At 43.1% G+C, this 23,808-nt stretch overlaps 1 protein-coding gene across 3 annotated transcripts; it reads right to left on the reverse strand.

Moving 5' to 3' along the window:
* Nucleotides 1-2,593: 2,593 nt before the first annotated feature.
* GEM (GTP binding protein overexpressed in skeletal muscle) lies at nucleotides 2,594-23,177 on the reverse strand. 3 transcript variants are annotated; one of them, XM_079983913.1, is made up of 6 exons: nucleotides 22,926-23,177; nucleotides 19,382-19,616; nucleotides 17,476-17,820; nucleotides 11,446-11,519; nucleotides 5,977-6,181; nucleotides 2,594-4,123 (listed from the first exon to the last, which is right to left on the reverse strand). In XM_079983913.1, exons 3-6 carry the CDS (start codon nucleotides 17,804-17,806, stop codon nucleotides 3,846-3,848), a joined length of 888 nt encoding a protein of 295 aa, XP_079840039.1. In that variant the 5' UTR covers nucleotides 17,807-17,820; nucleotides 19,382-19,616; nucleotides 22,926-23,177; the 3' UTR covers nucleotides 2,594-3,845. The 3 variants fall into 3 exon arrangements, with proteins under 3 accessions (XP_079840039.1, XP_079840038.1, XP_079840040.1); XM_079983912.1 differs by having other exon boundaries at nucleotides 11,446-11,522; nucleotides 22,926-23,151; XM_079983914.1 differs by lacking the exon at nucleotides 11,446-11,519 and having other exon boundaries at nucleotides 22,926-23,176.
* Between the last annotated feature and the right edge of the window lie 631 nt (nucleotides 23,178-23,808).

The following is a 23,808-nucleotide window of genomic DNA, read 5'->3' on the forward strand; positions in this document are numbered from 1 at the left end:
AGTTCTACACAGCAAACATCTTCCCTCTTCCATCCAGGCAAGCCAGAAGCCTATCAGAGTTCAAAGACACATTCCATCCTGCCAGGGTTAGTGAGGAGTGTGGCCTGGTAAGATTCCCACAGGCCATACAGAGAGGACTGGAAACTCTGTTTGGCTCCTGGACCTGAAGTTCCCCATCCCTGAACTACAACCTAGACTTCGTACAGCCATTGTTTTTAGCATTGAAACAGCATTGAAACAGCTTTAATTGCAACAGGGAGCCAGTGTGGTGTAGTGGTTAAGAGAGGTAGATTTGTAATCTGGGGAACCGGGTTCGTGTCTCCGTTCCTCCACATGCAGCTGCTGGATGACCTTGGGCCAGTCACACTTCTTTGAAGTCTCTCAGCCTCACTTACCTCACAGAGTGTTTGTTGTGGGGGAGGAAGGGAAAGGAGAATGTTAGCCGCTTTGAGACTCCTTTGGGTAGTGATAAAGCGGGATATCAAATCCAAACTCTTTTTCTTCTTCCTCTTTTGCCCAAAAGGCAGCATATACATATTAAAATGAATAATAACCTTATATTTTCTAAGAATCCTCTGGAAAAACAATCTCTCAAAGGACCTGTTGATGGCATTTTACCATTATACTGCTGAGAGTGTATTAACTTATGGCCTGTGTGCGTGGTTTGTGAGCTGCACGGTCAGGGGAAAAACAATGCTGTCCAGGGTTGTAAAGACTGCAGAGAGAATAACTGGGTACACTCTTCCCACCTTGGATCAAATCTATGCTTCCAGGTGGCATAAGAAAGCGGCAGAGATAGTGCAGGACAGTGCGCACCCTGGAAATGATCTCTTTCAGCTTCTGCCTTCTGGAAGAAGGTACAGGGTTATAAAGGCCAGGACTAGCCACCTATCGAGATGCGATTTTAGTTTTAAATGCAGTGTAAGGAGTCTCTATGGGAGTATATTGTATTTAAAAATGGGGTATCAGAGTTTTTAGGGGGCTAACCAGGTTGGGATAGCTGGGATAGCAGGCTTGTTGGTTTTTGAATGTCTTTTGTAGGTTTTTTCAATTTCATTGTTCTGTATGGGACAATGACAATAAAGATTATCGTATCGTAAATAGAGCCACTCCTGCAAGCAGTTTTTCACATCGCCAAGGGCATTTCCGGTCTCTAAAGTGTGTTATTAGAAAAGTGGCTGAGAGGGATGGCTGTAAGGAAAGTTCTGCAGCTCAGTGGTAGATCAACTGCTTTGTGTGCAGAAGGTTGCAGCTTGAATCACCTGCATTTCCAGCTAGGGCTGAGAGAGATTTGTATCTGAAATCCTGCTGCCATTCAGGACTGGCTAGATGGACCAATGTCTTCAGTATAGGACAGCTCTGTATATTCCCATACAAGAAGTAGTGGAAGGGCCTCTGAACCACTTCTTACCTGCAACCTGATCAATACTGGTCACCTCCTGCTCTACAGCAGTTTGGTGTGGCCTGTGTTGAAAATACGGGTCTTCTCACAACCATCACACATCGCTCCTTCCTTAAGAGATCACCAGCACTTGGAAATCAGTTATCACGAGCACTTTCTTAAAACTGCATTCCAAAGCAAAATATAAATGCTGCCTAGCAAAGCAAATCTCGATATCTCACAACCTCAATATTTACTCATTGATTAAGGTGCAAATTCAAGAGGCATGCTGTCGTTTTCCTAAGGTTGATACGAGCACTGGTTTCTCTCAATGACTTCCCTATTTTGTAATGCTGCAAAACTTTATTGCCTCTGGATCCTGATGTAGCTTTGCTACATGGAGGTGGGGAGGAGAGTAAGCCCCAAAAGCAATAGGGAAAATAGACATGGCAGTGGCTGCAACCATCCAGTCTACCATGCCTCTTAGCTGTGGGAAGTGGGTGGTGCTATGGTCTAAACCACTGAGCCTCTTGGGCTTGCCAATCAGAAGGTCGGCGGTTTGAATCCCCGCAATGCTGCTGCGTCCCAGCTCCTGCCAACCTAGCCGTTCAAAAGTACTTCCCAGCGGGACGGTAAACAACGTTTCCCTTTGGTCTGGTACTCATCACAGTGCTCCATTGTGCCAGAAGCGGTTTAGTCATGCTGTCTGTCTGAGGACAAACGCCGGTTCCCTCGACCTGAAAGCGAGATGAGCGCCACAACCCCATAGTCGCCCTTGACTGGACTTGACCATCCAGGGGTCCTTTACCTTTACCTTGCCTCCTAGCTGTGCTAGTGGGGGGAGTTTAAGGGGAAACAAAAAGTAACACATAAGTAATGGAAGCCAATTTCAGTCCCCAATAAAATGCAATTTTATAATGCATTTCCTAATATGCTCATGTTATTTTCACTAATATATACGTTTTTGCATGCCCCTTTCCCCATTGTGCCCTTTTTAAATGCATTTTTTTTCATTGGGAAGCAGCAATGCAAAATCTGAAGTGTGACTTTTACAGAATAACTGTTTTTCAATTCATGCATTGATTTGTGAATGAGGCTGTTTCGCATCAAAATGTGAACCTATCAAATTTCTCTTCCCATTCTCACAAGTAACACCAAATCAGCAACTTTTCTTGTATGAGCTAAGCTTCAATCAAGTTTGAGATTGCTTGCTAGGTTCAAAGGCAGTGAAACCTTTTATTGATTTATTACAAGGCATGTAAATAGTCCAAAAGACATCATATAGAAAACAGTAATAAAATCGTTTTTCTTAAGAAATCACTTAATAAATACATTTCAACACTATGTCTCCCCCTTCCCTCCCACTCCTAACAGTTCACCCATTAAAAATGCAAATAGTTGAAAGACAATAAATAGAAAGTTACAATGGCATAATACAAACGTGAGATTTCAGCACAAAATCTCTTTGTGGTTTATTAGAAAAGGAGATTTTCTTTCCCAAAACTTGGCATTTTGCACTTGATTTTATGTTTTACATTTCCTACTTATTCTATCAATATAAACAATTTTGTGTTACAACACAACAGAAAGTTGTATTACAATTTCCTCCTATACCTATGTTTTTTAAGAGAATCAAATGGCTCCAGATGCATCAAGGAAACACTTCAACACTTATTATACAGTTACCGTGAAACCCTGCACGTGCCTACACAGTAGTAAGCCTCACTGAGCTCACTGGGACTTACACCTAGGTAAGTGGTTTTCAGGGCTACAGCCATTAGCAGTTAATATCGCCAATATTCTAACTACAAGTATCCATTTAGTGAAATTCACATTCATCTCCCATAGTGTTCTGTGGCAATGTAACCCACTGTAAATAATGCTCCCATTTAACCAAACACTTGAATACCTGACTGCAGTTGATATCTTTCTATTCATTGGGATAAATGATATCAAACCAACAAAGATTTTCAGCTGCGGGCACTTAAGAAAGTCAACTGGTTGATTAGGGAGAAGGCATATCTCGTGGGAACCCTTTTTCATTGGCTTACAGAATTAGTAAGAAAGAATAACAAAAAGATGGCATCCGTTTTATAAACGATGCTTTCCGATTTCTTATACTATTATTTAAAAGGCAACAAGGGAAACAGTTTTCTCCCCCCTTGGACACGTCTCATTATAAGTTTGGAATGTTATTGTTTATAAGACAAAAGTTCTGTCCCGCCCCAACCCAAACACACTCACACACTTAAACTATAAACTGGAAAGTATAAATGGCATTTCTTCATCCTTGCATGCATTAGGCTGTCCTTATTGCTGGCACATTTCATCAGAATAATCACAACTGTGAGTCCAAGTCAGATTTGCGTTTCTTGTTGACCAATCTAATATAGATTGGTTTATTGTTCAGAAAAGAGTTGAAGAAGGTCCAGGAAAGAGAACGCTCGGGATGATCCAATGTTCCTTAAAGGACAGAGAGATCGTGGCAAGACTTGGACTTAAGTTTGAAGGCCATGTTCTTGTTCTTCTTGGCTACGATTTTGCCCCAGAATCGCCTGGCTTTTTTGGGGATGCTCTCCCTCCGCTTCTGATATGCCAGCCTCCTTTCGTTCTTCTCTTTGCTGTCTCTCCTGAGCCGCACTTGACGCACAATGCCTTCAAACAGCTCCTTCACATTGTGCTGGACAGCCGCCGAGGTCTCAATGAACTTGCAGTCAAACACAACAGCACAGGCCCTGCCCTCTGCAAAACATTTGAAGGAGATTTGTCATTGTACTAGCTGGAGAGCTCAGGTGACTGCACATTATTTTAAACAATGGACAAAGAGCCAATGAGCTGGGGTAGATTCATAGAAACAAGAGCTGGTGTTGACAACAACCCAGAGTATCACCCACTCCAATCCTTTGCCTTAAGACGACGTATCATATACTGTATTTTTTGCTCTATAAGACTCACTTTTTCCCTCCTAAAAAGTAAGGAGAAATGTGTGTGCGTCTCATGGGGCGAATGCAGGCTGCGCAGCTATCCCAGAAGCCAGAACAGCAAAAGGGATTGCTGCTTTCACTGCGCAGCGATCCCTCTTGCTTTTCAGGCTTCCGAGATTCAGAATATTTTTTTTCTTGTTCTCCTCCTCCAAAAACTTGGTGCGTCGTGTGGTCTGGTGCGTCTTATAGAGCGAAAAATATGGTAATCAGGGCTACAATGGTTGCTGTGCTAAAAGTTATCAAAGTTCTACCCCAGCATACTCACATTCTATGACAGGAAAAGCTGAATTCAGAGCCAAGCATAAATTATGCAAATATAGCAAATTTAAATATTTTTTCTTGTCCGCTTCCGCCATCCATGGTGGCACTGAATTCCACCATCTAAATAATGGAACTCCTTTTCAGCCACCACACTTTGGGCTTCTAAGATTTCAAATTTTGCTAGAAATTTTGTTAGAGATTTGCCTTTTGCCTTTGAAGAAGAGAGCTGAATGAACAACAGAAAATCCCAGGCACCCAGCGTGTCTCCACCACTTTTGTGAAAGCTTCCAATCATGGGGATTCTACAACTGCCTTAGACAGCCCATTCCATGGCTAATTTTTGGTAATAATTATATTCCAACCCCTGCTTCAGTGTTTACTCATTGTCCAACCCCACGAGTATTTATGTTGTACCTATGAACAGGGCTTATCTTAAGTCAGTTAGCAAGGATGGGGAACCTGTGGCCCTCCTGATGTTCCTAGACTACAAGTCCCATTATCCTTGACTATGCTGGCTGGAGCTGATGGGCACTGGAGCCCATCAATATCTGAAGGGCCACAGGTTCCCATCCCTGCCTCATGGCTATAGGTTTTGTGAGACCGTTGACATTTGAGAAGATCCACACCATACCTTTAAAGCACCTCCAACACATGTGGAAAGCAGGTGACTTCCCCCAAAGAATCCTGAGAACTATCATGTCTTAAAAGGTAAAGGTAAAGGTACCCCTGACTGTTAGGTCCAGTCACGGACGACTCTGGGGTTGCAGTGCTCATCTTGCTCTACGGACTGAGGGAGCCGGCGTTTGTCCAGAGACAGCTTTCGGGTCATGTGGCCAGCATGACTAAGCTGCTTCTGGCGAACCAGAGCAGCACACGGAAACACCGTTTACCTTCCCGCCAGAGCGGTACCTATTTATCTACTTGCACTGACATGCTTTCGAACTGCTAGGTGGGCAGGAGCAGGGACTGAGGAACGGGAGCTCACCTCGTTGCAGGGATTCAAACAGCCGACCTTCTGATCAGCAAGCCCTAGGCTCAGTGGTTTAGACCACAGAACCACAGTACATTTCTTAAAGGTACTGCAAATTGTAGCTCTGTGGTTCCCAGGATCCATGGGGTTTTAAGGGTGTGCATTGGGTGTGCTCTAAACATATGGTGTGGCTCTGCCCTTGTCCCATCTCCCATGTAGAATGAAATTTTCCGAGGTTTCTTGGGAGAAAGACACAGCTGAACACGTTGTTATTTGTAGTGTAGACATATCTAAGATTACAAACTCTCTGAGCAGGGTTAGTGTTAAAAGCGTAGAAGCAAAGCAAACAGCACTAACAGTTGACATCTAGTAGCTCCTACCTGAAACAGAGACTTCCCGGCACCTAACGAGATCACTTTTGTTGCCCACTAAAATAATGGGAATGTCTTCTGTCTGGCGTGCCCTGCGGAGCTGTATCCTGAGCTCAGATGCTCTCTCAAAGCTTGCACGGTCCGTGATGGAATAGACAATCAAATATGCATCCCCAACCTGCATGCAGTGATCTTGGAGCCATCCGTTTTCACCCTGTTTAAATAATAATAATAATAATAAATTGTATTGCGTGTCAGCATATACTGGGTGTCTTAACTGGGAGACCTGCGTCTCTACAGGAAACAAACAAAATATTGCCACAACATATTTTCATTACTTTTGGTATGTAGCTCAGGGTTACAGAATGAGTGCTGCATTATGTGGTCATTGGTTAACTTGTGGTTGAAGCCTGTATCTAAATTCTGCGTTTGACCTTCAATATATCCTTTGAGAGATGGAGGAGGGATCCATTTCAAACCATCAGACTGTCTCTTGCAGCACCAAGTGCCCACTTAGGTCTAAGCTGCTCTCGCATTTGTCAATATAAAGGTAAAGGTAAAGGTACCCCTGCCCATACGGGCCAGTCTTGACAGACTCTGGGGTTGTGCGCCCATCTCACTCAAGAGGCCGGGGGCCAGCGCTGTCCGGAGACACTTCCGGGTCACGTGGCCAGCGTGACAAAGCTGCATCTGGCGAGCCAGCGCAGCACACGGAAACGCCGTTTACCTTCCCACCAGTAAGTGGTCCCTATTTATCTACTTGCACCCGGGGGTGCTTTCGAACTGCTAGGTTGGCAGGCGCTGGGACCGAGCAGCGGGAGCGCACCCCGCCGCGGGGATTCGAACCGCCGACCTTTCGATCGGCAAGCCCTAGGCGCTGAGGCTTTTACCCACAGCGCCACCCGCATCCCACTATTTGTCAATATACGATTGACTAATTAGATGCAAAATGAGATGCAAGCCCTCCATACACTAAATATGTATAAAAAAGTAAAATCCTCTGTGCTACTATATTGTTGCAGCATAAGTTTATAAGTATTAATACATAAGTATTTTATATGTTTTGGGGACGCGGGTGGCGCTGTGGGTTAAAGCCTCAGCGCCTCGGACTTGCCGATCGAAAGGTCGGCGGTTCGAATCCCCGCGGCGGGGTGCACTCCCGTCGCTCGGTCCCAGCGCCTGCCAACCTAGCAGTTCGAAAGCACCCTCGGGTTCAAGTAGATAAATAGGGACCGCTTACTAGCAGGAAGGTAAACAGCGTTCTTGTCACGCTGGCCACGTGACCCGGAAGTGTCTGCGGACAGCGCTGGCTCCCGGCCTTTAGAGTGAGATGAGCGCACAACCCTAGAGTCTGTCAAGACTGGCCCGTACGGGCAGGGGTACCTTTACCTTTACCTTTACCTTTATTTTATATGTTACATGCACTGTTGGGTGTGTTTATGTGCTGTTACTTTAGGAAACGTGGGGTGCATATAATATTATACATATAATAATATATGTAATGTGTGAAAATGCTTTGCATTTTTATAGGAACTGGTAAAAAAAAAAAAACCCCAATTTGCTTCCCTTTGAGATCAAGGAGAGAGAAGGGAACTAACAAAATGGAATCTCAACATCAAGGCTTTTTTAAAAAAATCAATTCCTACTCCCTTTTCTCTGCTTCCAAACATACAGGAGCTGGATGTATTTATGCAGAGATATAGCGAAAAACACTTTGCACCTCATGGGGAGACCAGATGCAAAGGAAGGCATGGCACCTGGGTTGGGTAGAAGGAGAAATTCAGAATGTACATCTTCTCTGCTATCTTCTTGGTTTATTGTATTTATTTATTATATTTATACTCTGCTCGTCTCTCAAAGCAGTTTACAACGGTAATCCATCAAAAGATGCAACAGAAGTAAATGGGTGTCCATGGGGTACGTTTGCAAAAGGCCATTGCCCAGTGGTTGAGCTTCTGCCTTGCATGCAGAAAATCTCATGTGCAATCCCACACATCTCCAGGCAAGGCTGGTTAAGATGTTTGGTTGATCCCCTGGAGAGTCACTGCTAATACTGAGCTAAATAAATCAATGGTTATCATGTGGTTTATCATATGACTCAGTATAAAGCAGGTTCCGATGGTGTGTGTGTGTGTAGTAATGTCTGCTTTTTCTACACGATGAAAGAATAGTCACCAAATAGTACTGCATCAGTCAGGGCCTGAGAAACTGGTGCTGCCTGTTTATGGAGATTATGGGGAGAAGCATCATAGATTTTTGTTTTTTATTTTTTTATTAATTTAGCATGTTTTATCCACAGCTCATACCACCAACTTTTCAGCTGCTGATGGCTACATCTACTAATCATGGCTGGGTAGATCAATGGTCCAACTAATTCAGTACAAATGTAGTTCCTACTTTGCTGACTCAAGATGCTCCATTTTTAAAAATTAACATTGTCCCATTAACTTTCATTCCAGGCCATTTATTTTGGTCCATAAACTTACTTGGAACTAGGCCTGATTACAAAAGGGCTAAATTGTTTTAAAATGTTTTAAACAGTTCTAATTTTGGTTCCTCTGTTTTGCTTTTGTCAGGTTGATGTTGATTAAATGTTTAGTTGCGGTTGGTGGTTATTTTAATTTGGATATAACTGTAAACTCTTTATTATTGCTATTATTGTTATTGTTATTATTGGTTTCTATTGGTTTATTGGTTTGTTTGTTGTTCATATAGGATATTCTGTTTTTTAATGTTTGATGCTTTGTTGTGTTTCTATATATGTTGTAAGCCGCCCAGAGTGGCTGGGGAAACCCAGCAAGATGGGCAGGACATAACTTAAATTATTATTATTATTATTATTATTATTATTATTATTATTAAAACCTAGGTCATGAATCTTTCCTCGACCACTGCCACTATTTCCATAAGTGCACCGTTAACAACGCCTATTAAATTCTAGCAATGCATGGCTGCCAGAAAAACGGTGCATTATATCTTCATTGAGATTTAAGGTACAGCTCAAAGACCCATTAAGAGAGGGCCTCTCATCCTTCCAGAGGGGAGGTGTTGTGGGCGGGAGACAATTCCTGCGTCACGCAGGGGGCGTTACGCCCCCTGCCCCACTCATATGGCTGGCGCGCCACGCCCCCGGTTGGGCACCCAATCGGGCGGCTTGGTGGGGGCGTGGTTTGCTGCTCAAGATGCAGCCGCGCCAGCCATTCAGCCCATTTGCTCACCTTTTCTTCGTGAGTCACCCACCCACCACTCCCTTAGGGCTTAGGGCTTAGTTTTTCTCTTGACCTTGCTATGGACCTATGGTTGGTTGCCCAGGGGACCTGGTAGGAATTTTTTCCAACTGGCAAATTGGCACCGGCCTTTTGGTTTTTTCCGCCTACCTCGTAGCAATCGTCACAGCTTTCTTGGTATTTAGCGGTTAGGCATTGGAATGTGTTGTTGGTGTGTGGAAGGGGAAGGTGTGGCCATCGCCTACCCCTTCAAATTTGGGTATTCCATTAAAGGAATCTGGCGGTCGTGGATCCTGTCCGATGCCTGTGTGGCGGGGGGCCATGGCACGACCCTCGGTGACATCAGGGGAGAGCTTATAGTTGTATTAGCAACAACAGGCTCCCCCTACTGGTGGTTAACCCCTCTTCAGACTCACCCCTCTCTGAGTGGGTGGAGTCAAATCTTCCGTGGTCCAGTGCCTAAGCCAATACCTTCTCACTTGCTGTAATCAATAAAGGTGTGGCCTTTTCTTGCCCATTAACCTTACATACTATGTCCACGTGTCTTTATTCCTCCATGGGTCCTCGAACCACAATCCTTAGATTTAAGTAAATTTAGGGCCAGTTCAGGCAACCATTAGGAATGTGCCACCCCCTTAAAAAACCCCACAAGTGCCGGCTGATGGTGTGGAACTGCCGCCCTGTGCAAGATTAGATCTTTGAAAGACCAGATTTGCAGAAGTGGATGAAATATGTAACACTTCAGTGGTGGTTAGTTCAAATGCCCACGAACAGTGGCCCCATGGAACTCAACCTTTAGTTGTTTATTAGTTATATACCATTTTTCTATTAAAACAGAAATAACCACACCGCAATAAAACAAATAAGAACAAAGTAATGCTCCACAAAATTGCAACATAATAAAAGAACAGTAAAATGTTGCTCAATTTAAAGAAAACAACCATAAAACAGAGGACAAGTGCGACCTATTCAATAGGTGTGCACTCGGTATAACTTACTTAGATATCAACGGTACTAAAATGTGATAAAGAACACATCATTAAATGCAGGTTACTGAAAGCTACCCTTAAACAACAATGTCAGTTTACTATTAAATATAAGAAGAGAGGGAGCCTGGCTAATCTCCCCGAGAGAACGTTCCAAAGTCCTTATACCACCACCAAAAAGGCCCTGTCTCTTTTCCACCATCCGCCTGATCTCATATATGGATGGAACAGACTGATGGAACTCTGAGGCTGATCCCAAAGTCAGGCTAGGTTCACATGGGAGCACCAGGCAAATATGATTGATCCAGCCCACCAGCTGCTGTTATTCAACCTTTCCCTGCACAAAGTAAGAGCTCATCTCAGAGACTTCTAATCATCACAAAGGCCCCTTGAAACTTTTTCAAGTTTTGCTTCTCAATATTGGAGAACATCTTGGCTCTTGGAAAACCTGCTCCCTGCCGTGCAGGCCTTTTCCCACCTGGCCTGGGAGGGTGGGGCGCTGACTGACTCCAGCTACAAAAGCTGAGGCTGCTGAAGAGGCCAGAGATCATCTTGGCTGTCTCTCAGTGCAGACGCAAGTCATTGAGCCTGAGCTGCCGCCACCATTGGCTGGATTGGTAGCAACAGCAGCACAGATGTTCTATGCTTATGAGAAAATTTAAGTTTCTTGATAATTTTATGTGCATTATATCTGACTTCCTTTAGTAATGTTTTCTTTTGAAATGTTTCAAATAGGTTTGGGTTTTGTTTTTTGCTGCATTAAATGTTCATTCTGTAATTGACCTCCTTTGTAATGTTTTATTTTGAAATCTTTTAAGAGAATGTTTTAGTTTTAGATTAGATTTTAATTTTGAAATCTTTAAGATAATGTTTTAGTTTCCTGTTAATTATGCTGCTTTGAATATACACTTTATAGTTGACGTCCTTCTGTAATGTTTTATTCTGGATTGTGTTATTTGATGTTTTCATGTAGGCTGTAAATTGCTTTGAGATTTTTTCCTTAAAGAATTAAAGCAGTATAGAAATGATGATGATGTTGATAGTAATCATAATATATTCCCAAGCATAGCAGTTGTTGAATTTATAAGCTTAAAAATGAAATAAAGATAGAGAACAAACCTATTGAATATGATTCATCTCTTTGCCTTACAATTTAGCAATGCTTAACATTTGGATGTTTGTTTGTTTTTTAAGATCCCTTAAAATCAAATTTCAAAAGCAATGTTTGAAAAATTCAGCATGGCAAAATGAATATTTCATCCTACCTTGTTCTCCCACATGTCAATTAGTATGATAGTTGCACTTTCACCATCTACCAGCAAGGTTCGTTCATAGGTATCTTCTAGAAGAAAAACAACACAGTGTCATTTTTTAAAAAAATGTTCTTGAAAGCTGGAGAGAAAGCTGTTGGAAATGTCATAGGCTGTTATAAAGAAGATTCCTATTTAGGATCTCCCAGCAATCCTACAACTGTATAAAACAAATTAAACTGGTGTAAGAGTGTGCAGGCTTTGGGGTTGCAGAGAACTCTTCATCAGACAAACCATACCTGTCCACACAACGTAATGGAAAGCATTCTCTGAAACTCAACAGCTGAGATATTTTTGAGCCAACATAATTTTGCTCCAACAACAAGTTATTATTTTGGATCTCCTGTGATTCTATTGCAATGATGAAAAATATATCAGGATTTGTTTGTTTCCATCTGGGAACCTTCGTATAAGGTCAGATAAAAATCCATTGCTTTGCAGCTTCTGTGTGGATAGCAATCAATTAGGGGTGCTCTAGCAGTAGATTTCCTGCATCAGCAGGGATTTGGACTAGACCTTTAAGGTTTTTACCAAATCTGTGATTCTATTTATACCAACAATGCAGTACTGCTGACCAAAAATGTTTTTATTAACTTTGTTCCTTCTCCTGCATCTTCTAAGACTTGCAAATAGCTGTGTGTTGGGGGGGGTGTATATAGTTCTTTCAGTTCTGATGCAAATCTTCCAACAATTTGTCATTGAAATAACAATTTCTGGCAAAGATCTTATAGTTTCCATGAGCTACATGGACGTATAATTTCCTTGGTAGACATCATGAAGCTGGTAAGACAAACGATTACATTCACTCTTCTGAAGTTATCTTTATCCAAAGGAGAGTAATAAGAGCAGGAAGAAGAAGACCCACTGGAAGAATTAAGCCAAATACTGAACGTTTGACCCCATGGGAGCTTCAGACAGACGCAAAGGCTCCAGCTAGGCTTAGTAATGGAAAATATTTGTTTTCACTCAGTTTATGGGTGAACAGGCATTGCCGCTGCGAGCAGCTTTCGCCTGGGGCAAAAGTGTGTGGAAAGCAAAGGGACGCTGGCCTTTTTTTTTTTCAAAAAGAGACAAGCAGTTCCCATGTAGGATGTTCAATCGGCAATAACTCTTCCTTACATTAGTGCTTCTTGCTAAATATGATGAATGTGCGAAAATGCCAGACACAGCAATGTATTTCCTGCAAGTTTCTTTCATCTGTGATCCATGTCCGACTATCTTTAGGGCAAGGATTATGTACTAAAGCCAACCTATAATTCAGAGAATTTTAGAGGCCCCAGGGTTGGTCTATAGAAGCTCCCCAGACAATATGATAAACTGATTCCCTGCCCCCATCTCTGCAATCTTAATTCCTTTTTCTTTCGAAAGTTGGAGCCCCATCTGCACTGTATATTTAAAATGGCATCAAAATAGCCATGGCTTCCCCAAAGAATCATGGGAACTGCAGTTTTCTAAGGGCGCTGATTCCAAGTCCCCTTAACAAACTACAGTTCCCAGGATACTTTGGGGGAAGTCGTGTATTTTAAATGCATGGTGTGTACGCAACCAGTGTTGGTACTCAATGGTCACTGAGCCTTAGACTGTTTTCATGTTCCCTTCACCCCCTAGGAATCTATCACAATTCCCCCACCCCTCATTTTTGTCCACCTTCCTTCAAGCTGTTGATGAGACCCTCTTGAGTTTTGCTTATGTAAGCAACAGTAGTCTAGGAACATAGGAAGCTATCTTTATACTGAGTCAGACCATATCAGTTGTGTGCCTTGTTTCTCAATTTGATCATTTTACATGGTTTAGAATGTTTGGTGGTATTTTATGCATTGTGATTTGCTGGGGTTTTTTTTAACTGAATATAGATTAGTAATTTTTTTATTGTGGTTGATAAGTGCAAACTGTTTCATTATTATTTGCCTGTGTTTGCTTTTGCTGTTTGCTATTAGATTCTGATGGATTCTTGCATGTTTCTTTGTTTGATATAAGTTGCTTATTTTAAAGTTATTGTGACTTTTTATATTGGATCAGATTGTTACTATTAACGGCTGGTGTTTTTATATACATTGGAACCCACCTAGAGTGGCTGGGGTGGAGTATAAATAAATTTTTAAAATATTATTATTATATTATGGGTCCATCTTGCTCCATATGGCCTACACTGATGAGCAGTGGCTCTCTAGGGCTTCAGGGAAGAGTCTCTCCTTGGCCTAACTGGAGAGCCTGGGGATTGAACTTGTGACCTTTGCATGGAAGGCAGATGCTCTACCACTGAGCTGGAGCCCTCTCCCACTGAAGACTGGAATTAGTATATATGAGGACAACAGAATGCACCCAGTATATGCTTCACAATACCACCACAACATGGAGAATCACCTTCAAGTAGAGGATCCTGGTGTTGTGTGTGTATCTCTCCATCTTCCCCTTCCAGTCTCCCCTCCTGCCTCATAGTAAACAAAAGCAGCCCAATGCCTATTAGCTCAAAGAATAACTAATATCCGAGGCTCTCCTTTTAATCACACAGTAAGACCTGCTGGGGAAAGCCTCTGGCAAAGAGCAACCAAGCTCTCGCACCATGGTGTGACTCGTACAAGAGGATTTCCAGCCTTTATCTCCTGTTAGCTTGTCAGTGAAAGCAGCAGCAAACCCTGCTAATGCTTCATGGGAACAATCCACTTGCTGGAGCCGATGTGTAATGTTCTCTTGTTTCTTTATTACGTATACAGTGGTACCTCGGGTTACATAGCTTCAGGTTACGGTTAAGTTGTGGGTGAACATATCAGACGACACAGCGATTCTTCAAACAGCTCTTGTTTATTCACAGGCCAGAACACAACTGAACTGAAGGGTTCAGCCAGCCTGCTTATACAAAGCTCCACTACAACGCAACAGTAACCATTTTCTGTAACTATCCAATCACTGAACGTCACTTTCAATCCCTTATTTGCATATGTGGACCTGAGTGAAAACTATCTACAGTATCCCCCTGCTGGCCCAGGGTGAGAACTTCAGTACATAACAGTTACATACGCTTCAGGTTACAGACTCCGCTAACCCAGAAATATTACCTCAGGTTAAGAACTCTGCTTCAGGGTGAGAACAGAAATTGTGCAGCAGCAGGAGGCCCCATTAGCTAAAGTGGTGCTTCAGGTTAAGAACAGTTGCAGGTTAAGAACGGACCTCCGGAACGAATTAAGTACTTAACCCAAGGTACCACTGTATAAATATGATGCCGCACAAGCCTTGTTGAAAGGCAGAATCTCAGTGGCAATTAATTGAAACAAGTCCAGCAGGTAAAATAAAATTATTTAAGCAAGTGTTTGGTTACTAATGTGGCTCATCTGCCTCTTGTAGATGGTGCAACGAATGTAAATTTCACCTTTGTGCAGTGGGCTACATTTTACACACACACACACACACACACACACAGCCCCCTCTATCCTCCATCCGGGGAAGCAACAGCGAGGGCGTTGTTAAGAGTTCAGGGACCAATTCCAGCCAGGCAAAAATGCTCAAAGAGAGTGAGAAGAACAGCCAGCTCAGAATGCATTTGGGGATGGTGGGTGGCCTGAGGGCAAATCGAGAGGCGTGGAAAACCAGGGGTTCCCCCACCACGCTCCTCTAAGAAAGGCAACAGCATCAGGTGAAATAAAGTAGAAGAGGGGAAGGGGAAAGAAAAGCCTGAAAGAGGCCTGAGGTGGTGAAGGGAAGGTGGGGAGAAGAATGAGCAGAGAGGAAAAGGCAGCAGGCAGACAAGTGGCAATAGAGAGGGATGTGAAAGAAGGCAATAGAAAGGGAAGTGGCCACGAAGCCTGTTAAGTTGTGGGTGAACATATCAGACAACACAGCGATTCTTCAAACAGCTCTTGTTTATTTACAGGCCAGAACAGAACTGAACTGAAGGGTTCAGCCAGCTTGCTTATCTAGAGCTCCACTACAATGCAACAGTAACCACTTTCTGTAACTATCCAATCACTGAACGTCACTTTCAATCCCTTATTTGCATATGTGGACCTGAGTGAAAGTTATCTACAGTATTCCCCTGCTGGCCCAGGGTGAGAATTTCAGTACATAACAAAGCCCACAGCGGCCACCCTGCCAATCGCTGCTGAGTAATAGAGAGACGATAAAAAGAAACTCCCTATGAGATCCTAGCAATGCTATATCATTGCTCCCAAATGCCTGCTACTACGAATATCATTACTACTAAATGTTCTTTGAATTCAACAAATCATGTGTGTTATTAGCACTGTCCAGGGATAATAAAGGGTGGGACTCACCTAGCACCTGCCCCATCAGCAGAAGCCCTGTACAAGGACTGCTGTTTTTTGCCTCCACTCCTCCCCCTGCGATATTGGCTTGGGGGGGCATTCAGAGAGCCTCCAGCACAAGGTGCAGGAGGGAGGAGAGTGGGGAATCGTTCCGCGTAGCAAGCTGCGATGCTTGTGCAGATGAAATGTTAATAATAATAATAATAATAATAATAATAATAATAATAATAATAATAATTTGTTATTTATACCCCACCCATCTGGCTGAGTTTCCCCAGCCACTCTGGGCGGCTCCCAATCGAGTGTTAAAAACAATACTGTACAGCATTAAATATTAAAAACTTCCCTAAACAGTGCCACGTTTAATTCCACCCCGAAGAGCAGTACTGTAGTCAAGTTTTGCAGACCCAGTGAAAGTAATGAACATGACTAAGTTAAGTGTATTCATTTCAGTGGGTCTACTCTGAATAATACTTAGTTGAAAACCACTCAGAAAATGAAAATGTGAGAGTGGGCTCCATGTTGCAAGATGGGAATCCAAGATGAAAGCTATAGGATTCCATTGTTAGTCTCTTGGGTTTCAAACTTCTCTTCATGCAACCTCTTTATTTTGCCAATTTTCTAACTCTGTTGTCATATCGGTAGGAATATTGCAACAGGGTTGTTAATTTAGATCAAGACCAGTACTAATCTCGTAAAGCTACGTTTATTTTCTCATTTCCTCTTTCTTCTTTATTTCTTGTCGGATCAACTGTGACTTATAGAAACTTAACTTCTGCCCGAAGAAGACATTTCTTAAGCTCGTAGCTGTTGTGCTTCTGTATGAGACGATCCTATTTTGCATATCAGTCTAATCTGTAGCTTGTGAACTTGTAAAACTTGTTAAAGTCAATGGTCACTTAAGTCATTTCGGTTTGTAATTGAGAATATTTGAGGAGAAGGCACACACTGATTCGAAGCAGGGAGCACTCACACAACCAAAGGCCCAGTGATAAATGGACTCCACAGCCACCACTATTGGGAGAAGCTGTCCTGAGTATCTTGTGGAAATGACAGGATTTTTTGTTTTAAAAGTAAATAAATATGTGGAAGATTTGATTTCTGGTGCGGTGTAATAAACCCTATCTCCTTCCTTTATGCAGACAGGGGGGAACCTCAGGAACAGGGGCCAATGAAGTCCTTCAAGTGTCTCTATCTGGCCCTTCAAACTTTCCCTGCCCACCCCCATCCCTCCAGGCCACCCCTCTCAAAATCTGCTTTGCACCTTCCTTGGGTGTTTTCCCTGTCTCTTTGAGTTCTGATAGTGGCTTGCTTCTTGCCTGGATGGTTGGACAGAGAGGTCTGTGTGCAGAAATCAGCCTACTACTGAATAAAAGTGTTCCTCCTCCCATTCTTGTCTCTGGTGCCCCACCCACCAGTCCCATTGTAGCCCATGGGAAGCTGCCCAGAAGCAGAAGCAGCCCTTCCATGGGGAAAATGTTCCCCACTCTGCTTCATGTGCACTTGGCCAGATTTAAAGCACTGACAACAGAGAATCTCCTTCCACCATCTCCACCGTAATCTCCACCCTACATCACTGGGCACCCAACGTGCCAAAATCGTCTTGGAGGCTAAGAGCCAAGGGAATCACGGCCTCAATATCAGGAGCTCCAAGTTCTCAGAGCTAATCGCCGCTTACACAAGAGGCTTTAAATAAACCTCCGCAGCGTGGAACGTAATGACTTACCTCCGAGCACCTCGCAGTCACTGTCCATGCTGTCGTGCACGCCTGCAAAGATGTTGGCAATGGTTGTCTTGCCAACTCCTTGCTCCCCGATGAGTACCACTCGGTAGTAGGTGTTTCCTGACTCGGAGGAGATGACAGAGTCAGAAGACTCCGACGACCAGCTTCTTCGGTAATACTCTTCGGGGTTGACGGTGTACCTTTTCTGTCGGTTGCACTCGTGGGGGTCTTTCTGGACCACCAGGTTTCTCCCATCCGCTGGGATGCTCCAGCGTTGCTGCTGCGATTGTAAGGTGTTGCTGCTGTGACGCATCGTGACATTGTTCAGAGTCATGGCTTTTCCCAGCCCTAGTTAAAAAACAACAACAGTAAAATCACAAGTGTTATTTGTACCGTTGAATTTCTGCGTACTATATCTGAACAGTTCTATATCTGAACAGTACTATATCTGAGTTCTCGAGATCTGCAAATACTTGACACCTGGAAGTATCAATGGTGCTGCTAGGAGTGATGATAATAGGAAGTACCTCTTGAGATTATTTCTTATTCTGAGATCTTTTTGCTGTTTGCACATGACAACAGCACTTTCCCCCTTTGCAAACCTTGCACATTCATATGGACTAGCAGCAATCTAAAAAGTGGACATGTGGTTCATGTGTGATTGATGCTCTGAATCTGTGTTGTGGTCACCTCTCAGCATCTGGGGGGGAAACACCCAAAGCAACCAAGAAACTTGGTTTTACACCATACAAAAGGGTATTTCTTCATAGATGTGTCAGAGGCTAGGGTGTTAGTTACATCATTGGGTCTCCCCCCTGCTTTGGTTTTTCTAAATGCCTAAGTTCCTTTTTTTCTGCCCCTTAAAGGGTCAGTTAGGAGGAGGAAACACTACAAATATGTAACCACAGTTTACTGCCCAAGAAGTCCAGTCAAACTGGGGAGCCCCTAATTCATCTCTGGAGCAGTAAGCTGGGTGCTCTCCCCTTGTCTAAAGATGGCTTTTAATTACACTTTGCAGGAAGGACTGTTGAGTGTTAGTGGGCGGTACAATGCAGCGAGTTAATTCTCATTTGCAGCTACCATTTTTAGGAAAGTTGCTTTGATGCTCTCCAGTTCCCAACATGACAGCTAAGTTAGACATTTTGCTTATCCAAGCTTATGCTTGAGTTTTCTCAGTTCACATCACTTCTCTCCAGCTAACAAACATAGCACTTGCCCAAAAGATTGTTGAAGGCCATTTTTAAAATTCAGATGCAGAAGCATTCACAAGTTCAACTCTTTTTCAAGCAATGCACTTGTTTTGCCATTCAGACAAGCTCCATGAGAACTTCCTCAGGAGGCTTTCAAACAATTTAAAAACAGAAATATGCAGCAAAGAAGGAAACTCCACTCCATGACATTTCAGGTGCACACATTTTCATGCATTTTGCAGCAACCTGCAAAGCTGTTATATTTGGCCTTGCCTGTTGTTTGGGTTGAGAGATGCAAAGGAATGCTGGTCAGAAACAGAAACAGCATCCAATGCAAATTTAGACTATTCCTTTTCTCCCTTACTGACTAGTCACTTCAACTTTTTCAGCCAAAGATGATAGTGAACAGATATCAAGCTCATCTCTGTATATGTGACATATGAACACATTTACTACTATTTTGTGGCTCTAGTTAACACTGTGCTCTCTAAAAAGGGATAGAATAAGACACCTTGCCTTTCCTTTGATGCATTTAGAGCAGTCTCGTTGCAATGTGCAGCTAACTATGCTGTTACTTTAATAGTCTAACAAAGAAATAAAGTTTGGTCTGACGCAAATTCTGAACACCCTTTCAACTTGCACATTTTTGTCTATCTACTCACATGCCAGAAGTGCTAAAGCAATGCATTCGAATCAATGCTCATTAAAGTCAACACTACCTTGTTGATGTTTTTACTCTTTGTTCCAACCACAGGCGACTCCGTTAATCTCACTCCCTAGTTCTCAGGAGAGTGTTGAACACCGATCCACTCTCCCACTGGAAATCCTTCTTCTGTCCAAGGGCTGCTTCTCTAATTCTTTCTCAGCAAACCTGGTTTATATTAAGCCCATCTGATCAGAGACAGGGCTTTTCCGTGACGTCGTTGGCCTGTCCGCCCGACAGCCAGCCCCCAGCTGGACGGAAGCAGGCGTGCAGGAGAGAGAGAGAGAGAGAGTTACTATTGCTAACGAAACAATTTATTTGCAGGCATACAGTCACTTATTCTGTATGTGCACATAATGCCGGTGGTGCAAGTACAGAACCTTTTTCACAAGAGCAAAGCAAAAAAAAAAGTGGGGGAAAGACTTCCATAAGTTCCTTCTTGCTCTGCTCTAAAATGCTGGTGATACCACCGATTCTTAAAAATCACTTTGGACGCATTAACACAGGAATGTCGCAAACGTCTTAACTGACCTTAAGACCATGCTAGACTGAAAATTACTCTTTTTCTACAATGTTATTTTAGTCTTTCCCCCTTAGATGAATAGAAGAATGCAACCTCCTCCTTCAACAAGAGAATAAATTGCGCAGAATATCCCATTTTTTACCAGCATTGCTGCCCGCAAGTTACAAAGGAAAACGCTACCAAGGTGGCTTCCGGACAACCTGTTTAATAAGCATTCATCCTGATTTGTTTACACAAAGTTTGCGCCGAGATTTGACAGTAGCGGCTCTTTATTTGGCCTGCATTCTGCTTTGTTGACAGGTAGGCTATACAATGTAATGTCAAGCAGTTGTTATCCCAAACTTTCTAAAGCATTTCCCCATCACTTCCTTTATAGCAAAAAGTCCAATTTGGGGTGAGGGTGGGTGGGAGCGGGTCAGGTGGGCAAGAACACCCAACCAACTTTAATTCCACAACCTTCATTTGCCAGTATGTGTTTGTCACTATTTCTGGGTGGGAATCAATCTGGAAGGTCCTTAATTGAGGGTATATGTACACCATGGGTTTAAACCATTCCCTGTTACTTTATGAGCATGGCTTGGGATCTCTAGTCAGGTATTCCTAGCACCCCCATCAAACTACAGTTCCCAGGATTCTTTGGGGGAAGCCATAATCTGACATGAAACTCATGTAACCTTGTCATGCCAATTTACTGAGAGAGTTAAAAGCAACTACGGCTGCAATGGAAGGACAGATCCCGAAACTGAGGCTCCAATACTTTGGCCACCTCATGAGAAGAGAAGACTCCCTGGAAAAGGCCCTGATGTTGGGAAAGATGGAGGGCACAAGGAGAAGGGGACGACAGAGGACGAGATGGTTGGACAGTGTTCTCGAAGAGACCAGCATGAGTCTGACCAAACTGCAGGAGGCAGTGGAAGACAGAAGTGCCTGGCGTGCTCTGGTCCATGGGGTCACAAAGTGTCGGACACGACTAAACAACAACAAAGGCTGCAATCCTGTAAACACCACCTGAGTGGGGCTTACTTCTGAGAACACATGCATAGGATTGCATTGTTAAGCACCTAGCCCAAATGCCATTGGGGAGAAAAGACAGTGCATTCACCTGCCACCTGAGGATCAACTAAAGCAATTCAAATCACAAAGAACAGATGTGCTGGAGAAAAATGCTTGCAGACAGCAAGGAAAAGTTAAATCTGAACATCAGTTTCCTAGTTCCGTATCCCAAATGGTCTCCACAGCTGTATATTGGCAGGCACAACAAACAGGCCACAACTCTAGCACCCTGATTTTGAAATGTTCATTTGATTAAAACGGCATCATTTTACTTATTGCAAATATAGGTTTGCTGCAGACCCACTTGCTTTGTTTAAACAGTGCTGCTCATTTGCTTTCGAAAATCCCTCGGCAGCTGATTTGTTTCTGCCGTGCTTAGAGACAGTGCTGAGATGGGATGTTACTGAAAGTACACTGGGTTCTTTGGCTGACTGTGCAGTCGGCGTCACTTCCAGCTTTGCAGGTGATTGGTTGCTCCATTGCCTGCAGACCACATGGCTGACTGGGTGGTTGGAATACCTTGATCTGGAGTTTGTGTTTCTTTGGCTATCGTTTAAGTGTACCCAGTTTCTAAGTCTTCAGAAGAAGTGCAACCTGCCCTTTTCATCAGAAGAGCCAAGATGATCACGCATGTTGCATCTGTGCATTTAAAGCACTCTTATACTACTTTAACAGTCATGGTTTCCTCAAAGAAGCCTGGGAACTGTTTTGTTAAGGATGCTGGGAACTGTAGGTATATGATAAAATACAGCTCCTAGGATTCTTTGGAGGAAGCCATGACTGTTAAAATGGGAGTTGTAGCTCAGTGGCAGACAGTCTGCTTTACATGTAGACAGAATCTCCAAGTAAATTATCACCATTATCATCATTACGGAATGCTCACTAGCTGATGTGCAAGTACGGAGGGCAATGGATGGACATAAAACTAAGTAGAATGGAATAGAATAGAATGAAATATCCTGGAAGAATACATGCCTGATTAGCTGGAACACTTAACAGGAGCACTTCATGCTGCAACATTTTGTTACAAGCCCCACTTGTAGAACACAAACGTTCTAAAGAATGGTTCCAGAATTTTGATTGCTGGCTGACAGACTATTGGGTGCCTTTATTTAAAATGTCATTTTGTCCATTGGTAGAATTATCAAGGACCTTGTTAGAATCCCACATATACATCATGAAATCCAGGAACCACTTTTCCCGAACAAGCGGTGAACACAGCCAGTACTTTAATGAAGGACGCGATCAATAAATGCCAGCAGCTCCAGCACTCTTGGCTTCGTTCCCACTCAGTTACGCCAAAGGAGCCAGGAATGAGTGGCACAGCAAAGAACAGCGAGAGCAACAATTGCGCATAGCAAGGGACGCACACACAGCCCACTCTCTTGAGTAATGAGTCAAATGATCTCAGAAATGCATAGCAACAAAAGAAAGAAACAGATCCCAAGACTCGGGCCTCGTGAATAATAATAAAAATTCCCCTATAGAGTTCTCCTAGTGCCACCTCAGATGGGGAAACCAAAGGTTTTATAAGCTTATTAAAAATGATTTACAAGAGTAAAAGTTCATCTGGTATGTCAGCCTCCTGTCTGGCTCAGAGAGTGTGTAGTATAGTATTTTATCTTGCATAAGACAGAGGACACCGAAAGGGAGGTGGGCTGGCTGTGCTGAGCTGAGCTGAGCTATCAATTCCACATGGCCAAGGTATTAATGTGTGAAGGAGACCAAAGGCATTGTTAAGCTTACTAACATAACCACCTGATATATTTTGCAATTTTTCTAAAGCAGAGGAGCTCAGAACTGATCTGATTTTGAGGCAAATCTCAAGCTTTAAGCTTTGGGCAATCTTGTTAGTTTAAAGCAGAAGTTGGAGAAGATAACATCACTCCCATAACGGCAAACGCTTTGGAAACACCGCCTGATTCATTTTAAACGACTCTTGTCAAGATCACAAAAGTAAAAAAAAAAAAAAAAACAAGCTTACCGCAGACATGGCCCAGAGAGGGTAATCTATCCTTGCAATCAAACTGGAGATAATGCCCTCAAAAACGCCACCACTTGTAGACCGACCCTGTTTCAGTCAGGAAGGAAAATATTTTGGTCTCTTAGTTACAACCACACGCCCATAACTTCTGACACCAGACTGCTACTATTCGTAACCCCAAACTATATTATTCTCTTCCTGCCAGATCACAAGTAGCTGTTTCCTGAGAGTCATTTTCTAAGCTGGAATTTTTAAAAGAAATACATCAATGAATATACCTAGTACATCTTCCAAGGAGCTCCCATTGGCTTATAAAAGCTGCAGCTCCTGATAAAGATTTGCCTCTGCCAGTGAGCCCTCGCAATCAGATATGGCACTGGTGTCTAGAAGCAACAATAGCCATGTTCCAAACAGAGCCAGACCGCTGTGTTTAGCTCTTCTCATTTGAAAGTCGTATCTTTCAAAGTTCTCATTTCTTTTTTCCCTTCATTATTTAATATAGCAGCCTTCAAACTTATTCACTGCTATTATCACTATCTTCCTGTCCTATTCCTAGAGCGGCAAAGGTGGAGACTGTGACGTATTCCACGGTCTGTGTTCTCCTGAGCTTCAGTCTGGACTGGAGGATTCTGATTCAATACACAATATCCAATCACATAGCATTATCAGGATTTCGGCTATTGGCATTGGTTCCTAAGCTCTGAGTTATGATTTGAAGCTCGGGGTTTTAGGCAGCCAATCACGTTGAGAGTGGGAGTGGCCCAGACCTTCAGAAATGTATATAAGCAGCTGCTTTGCCCTGGTTGTCCTGTTCTCTGTTAGCTCAATAAAGTCTCTTGCTGTTAACGCTGTGTGTTGCTTTGTAGAGACCCACGTATACAGT

Source organism: Podarcis cretensis (genome assembly GCF_951804945.1).
Source record: "Podarcis cretensis genome assembly, chromosome: 7".
NCBI classification, from domain to species: domain Eukaryota; kingdom Metazoa; phylum Chordata; class Lepidosauria; order Squamata; family Lacertidae; genus Podarcis; species Podarcis cretensis.